General features: G+C 40.2%; 1 protein-coding gene across 1 annotated transcript; it reads right to left on the bottom strand.

Annotated features, from left to right (window-relative positions):
• Positions 1-1,353: 1,353 nt before the first annotated feature.
• On the bottom strand, positions 1,354-1,953 carry DIRAS2 (DIRAS family GTPase 2). Its single transcript, XM_057724641.1, has one exon. The coding sequence runs from the start codon at positions 1,951-1,953 to the stop codon at positions 1,354-1,356; it is 600 nt and encodes a 199-aa protein (XP_057580624.1).
• Positions 1,954-5,430: the final 3,477 nt, after the last annotated feature.

The raw sequence follows: 5,430 nt of genomic DNA, 5'->3' as shown, positions 1-5,430 counted from the left end.
AGCAGCCTTGATGATGACAGAAGAATAAGCTGAGTGGCTGTGCCTTGTCTGCGACAAAGCCTGCCCGACCCGTCTCCACTCAGCATGCAGGAACCAGCAGTGGCCACAATTTGGTCTGAAGGATTGAGGATGCACAGGAGATCATCAGGAGGAAAAGATAATCATTTCCAGAGTAAACCCTGCACTGAACAGCTCTTATAGGACACTTCTAATAGAACATGCACGATAATCTATTACTTGAATGCATTTTCCAGGAATATACGTGTTATAGATAATCATCAAAAACACAGTGAACAACCTCTGTTTGAAAGTATTTCTTTACGGTGCAAAGTATGGCAGAGACATGTCCATGTCTGTTAGAAAGTGGATGTGCTTGTGGTCTTCGGATGGCCTTTGTTGGCTGTTACCCAATTGGAGACAGACCGAGTTATTGAAAAGAAGAAAATCATGTTGGAGGACAAAAATGTCTTTAAAATAGCGACTTTAATTGCTTTTATTTAAAATCTGAGGGCTGGAAGAGTTATACCCCTCAAAGAAAGGAAACTTCACATTTCTAAAACTCTCAAAATATAACACACAGCAGTGTTATTGCAAAGTTTTAGTATTTTCAATATCCTCAGGCAAACATTTCAGACGGAAATGGAAGAATTTCTGACAGAGCAGCAAGCTCTTAGTGAATTCATCACTGTGTGTGAAAAGAAATACTCTAAAAGGTTAAAATGATACTTGCTAACAGGTAGGCTTAGTGAGATGAGGACCTTCCCTTAGAGTGGCAAGGCTCACAGGTCAGCTGGGAACTGACAGTGAGCATCCTCTGGAGGGGACAGAGGCTGTATTATGTTTAATCCAGTTAAAGAACCCTGGAAGGGAACAACTTTGGCCCTGTCTTCTGACCTCCTCCCACCCCCAGGGAGGTCACTGGCTTCTGAGCAGAGGGGACGCCTGGTCTGGGGGTGGTGCCTGCAGTTCTGGCTTAACATGCTCTCACACGCATGCAGATGGTACTTCCTCCTATCGGGCACACTCTGCTTCCGAAGGTAGGAGCCCTGCCGCCTCCTGATGGCGAAGAACGCCTCCAGAAATGGCCAGCACCCCTCTCGGTTCCCCGCAATGCCGCCGAGCATGTTGGTTTTCATTCTAAGCATTTGTTAGATTTCCCTGATTCTGGAGGGGGGTGCTTATTGGTGGTGGTGTGAAATGCCCTCTGAGGACAATAGCGCACATCTCGGTCAAAATGCAATACTTAACATGTGGGCGACTGACATGCTACCCTGACGACTGTGGGTTTCACGTGGGGGGGGGGGGAGGGGAGGCGAGGGGGGACACACAATCGCTGCTCCCACCGCAGGGCATTCACATGATCACGCACTTGCCCTTGAGCTTCTCTTTCCTTTTCTGCTGTTTGCTCTTTTTCCCGTCGATCTGGAGGCTCACGGTCCTGCGCTTCTCCAGGTTGAGCAGCTCCTGGAAGAGCTCCTTCACGTTGTGGTTGAGCTTGGCCGAGGTCTCCATGAAGGCGCACTTCCACTTGCGGGCCAGAGCCTCGGCCTCACTGCTCTCCACCTCGCGGTTTGGGCTCTCATCACACTTGTTCCCCACCAACATGATGGGGATGCTCTCTACGTCCCCCTTGATCTCGCAGATTTGTTCATAGATAGGTTTGAGCTCCTCCAAGGACTGCCGGCTGGTGATGGAGTAGACCAGGATGAAGGCGTGCCCTTTGGAGATGGACAGCCGCTGCATGGCGGGGAACTGGTGGCTGCCCGTGGTGTCCGTGATCTGCAGGGTGCAGATGCTCTTGTCACAGCTGATGACCTGCCGGTAGGTGTCTTCCACGGTGGGGATGTAGCTTTCCCGGAACGTGCCTTTCACAAAGCGCAAGACCAGAGAGCTCTTGCCAACACCACCTGCGCCGAACACAGCCACCCGGTAGTCGTTGCTCTGCTCCGGCATGTTGACTGAGGGCTCCGATGATCAACTAGGAAGCACCTAGCAAAGGAACCAAATGTTTGAGAGAATTAGTAAAAGAAAAATCTAGCGAAAGATTGCTTTATACTCTCCTGATAGCTTAAAAAAAATTGAAGTGGAACACTTTACTTTCACTTTCCCAACATAACAATTCAAATTTCATGTTAAAATTCTGTAATTCTAAATCCAATAATTATAGTCAATGCCCAGTTTTCAATAGGGCTGTTGATGTACGGAGTGGCTAACTGAACCCAGTCTGTTTCTCCTTATTGGACCATGGTTCTGAGCAGCTCTCCTCTCACATCACCCTGTGCCTGGGGAAAAGATGCCAAGTCAGCCCAAGGGAAGCAGAATCCAGGAAAAGTAATGGGGAAATGGGAAGTAACCAACTCCCAATACACACACACACACACACACACAAAATCACAACAGATCTTTACTGTTTTACCTGAAGTACTGTGAACACCCAATATACTAGTCATAACATGTAATTTTTTATAAGTATAAGGAGGGAGTTAAAAGGGAAGAGAATGCAATTAATATTTACTCAGTGTTTATATTAACTCATAAAATCCTCACCACCCTGCAGAATTGGTGTCATTACCCCTGCTGTGAAATGAAGAACCTTGAAATACAGAAGGAAGAGGGGAATGTAATACCTCTGACTTCACACAGCCAGTGAGAGGTGAGATGGGGATGCTAACTGCAGTCTCTCTGCTGTCCCACAAGCTGCTGGACAGAGAGATGGTCACAGGGACCTGGGCACTACTCAGGCTATGGTGTGGACTCTCATTAAGCAGCACGAGTTGACAGTTAATTAAGAAGCTTGGAGGGTCCTTTTATTCATCAAAACTAAAATGATAATGGGTGCTTTATTTTTAAGAATTATAAGAAGTCAAGCATTACTAAGATAGTAATATAAATCACTATTAATGGTCATTAAAATGGGGCAGAATGGGGTTTCCCTTCATCACAAACATCACCCCTTTCCTGACATACAGATTATCAAATATCTTTCATCCCTCCCTTCTTTGGTAAGAAAGGACATATGACATGCAAAAAAGTAGAGAATCAAGCAGCATCCAACCTTTTTAAAACACAGGACAAGTAATACAGTAATGGGAAGCATGGAACCCATTTTCTCCAGGCAACATTGTGCTGACTTTCACATTTCTAATCTTACGGTAACCGAGGGACAGTAATAAAAGGCGTTGCTCAAAGTCATTTTCAGAAATCAGTAAAACTTAAATGTAATTAGCCACAGAAGGAAATGGGTGTGTGGAGTGAATTTCTATTGGCAGACAGATCAGATCAAAGCCCAGGACTGTGGCATCTCATCTCCTGATTTCTATCTGAGTCCACCAAGTACATTTGCCTGCAAATCTGCTCAATTAAATACTCAGCTGTTATTGTATGCACTTTGGAATCCCTAACCTTCTGAGAAACTCAAGAAGCATCTCTCTGTCTCTCTCCCTCTCTCTCTCTCCATATATATATATACACACACACATATACATATAGATCTGAATCTCTTTGCTGAACACCTGAAAATAACAGAACATTGTAAATTAACTATACTTTAATTTTTTAATAGTTACATTAAAAAAAAAAAAACAAACTGAACCCAAAGGAAGAAAAATGAAAGAAAGATTAGATTACAGTGGAAAGTAATAAAGAATAGAAAACCAATAGAAAAAATTAATAGAACTAAAATTTGGTTCTTTGAAAATATCAACAAAATTAATTTTTGCCCTAGACTGAACAAAAAAGTGAAAAGACTCAAATTATTAAAATCAGGAATGAAAGAGGAAACATTACCGATCTTACAGAAATAAAGATTATAAGGGCATGACCAACTATAAGCCAACAAGTTAGATACCTCAGACAAAACAGATGAAAACTACTCAAGCTGACGCAAGAAGAAATAAAAAATCTGAATGAACTTTAATGGGACAGTAATCAAAAAACTATCTACAAAGAAAATACCTAGGTCTAGATGGCTTCACTGGTGAATTCCAGCAAACATTTAAAGAAGAATTAATAACAATTCTTCACAGTCTTCCAAAAAAACTTAATAGGAATGAACACTTCTTAAACTTTCTGAATCCAAAAACTTTCTGAATCCAAATTAGCCGGATATCAACACCAGACAAAGATGTCACAAGAAAACTACAGACCAGTATCTCTTACGAATACAGGTATAAAAATCAACAAAATGCTAGCAAATTGAATCCATCAATATACAGAAAAGATTATACATCATAACCAAGTAGAATTTATGTCAGCAGTATAAAGTTGGTTTTAATATATATATATATAACATATACAACATAACACACCATCTCAGTAAAAGACAAAAAACATGACACCTCAGTATACACAAAAAATTGACAAAACTCAGCACTCAATTATATTAAAACAAAAACACTTAAACCAGCAATAAAAGGGAACTTCCTCAACCAGTTAATGGGCATATAATGAAAAATATCAAACTAACACAAGACTTAACGGTAAAAGATTGAATGCTTTCTCCCTAAGATCAGGAAAAAGAGTTTCCGCTCTTACAGCTTCTATTCAACATTTTACTGAAGGTTTTAACCAAGAGAATTAGGCAAGAAAATGAAATAAAAGCCATCCAGATTGTAAAGGAATGAGATAAAACTATCTCTACTGCAGGTGGCACAACCCTATAGATAGAAAATCCTAGGGAATCCACTAAAAACTATTACAACTAATAAACTAGTTCAACAAGTTTTCAGAGTACAATACTCATTTAAAAATTAATTGTATTTCTACACACTTTCAATGAACAATCTAGAAGATAGAAACCAATTCCATTCACAATGTCATCAAAAAGAATAAGATACTTAGGAATAACTTTAACAAAGTAGTACAAAGTGTATACTCTGAAAATTATAAAATATTGTTGAAAGAAATTGAAGACCCACATTATTGGAAAGATACCCATGTTTATTTATCAGAAGACAATTTTATTAAAATAGCAATAGTCCCTGAATCACCTACATATTCAATGCAATACCTAAGAAAATCCCAACTGACTATTTTACAGGGATCGACAAGCTGATCCCAATATTCACAGGAAAATTCAAGAGACCCAGAACAGTCAAACCAATGTTAACCGAAAAAGAAAAAAAAAAAAAGAACAAAGTTGGAGAATACACTTTTTGATTTCGAACTCATTACGAAGCTACAATAATCAAGACAGTGATATTGGCAAAGGATAGACAAATATATGAATGAAAAACTTCAGTGTCAAGAAATAAACTCTGACTTTTACAGTCAACTTATTTTTGACAGGGATGTCAAGAAAATTCAATAGAGAAAGAATAGTCTTTTCAGCAAATGATGCTGCGACAACTGATATTCACATGCAAAAGAAAGAAGTCAGATCCCTCCCTTACAGCATTAACTGAAAGTGGATCAAAGACCTAAATGTAAGAC

This window comes from Hippopotamus amphibius, chromosome 2 (genome assembly GCF_030028045.1).
Source record: "Hippopotamus amphibius kiboko isolate mHipAmp2 chromosome 2, mHipAmp2.hap2, whole genome shotgun sequence".
Taxonomy (NCBI): domain Eukaryota; kingdom Metazoa; phylum Chordata; class Mammalia; order Artiodactyla; family Hippopotamidae; genus Hippopotamus; species Hippopotamus amphibius.
Note: the sequence above shows the minus strand (reverse complement) of the source record. Positions and strands in the feature narration are given on the sequence as shown.

Coding starts and splice junctions, on each gene's coding strand:
- DIRAS2 (XM_057724641.1), bottom strand. CDS start 1,953: ATGCCGGAGCAGAGCAACGACTACCGGGTGGCTGTGTTCGGCGCAGGT.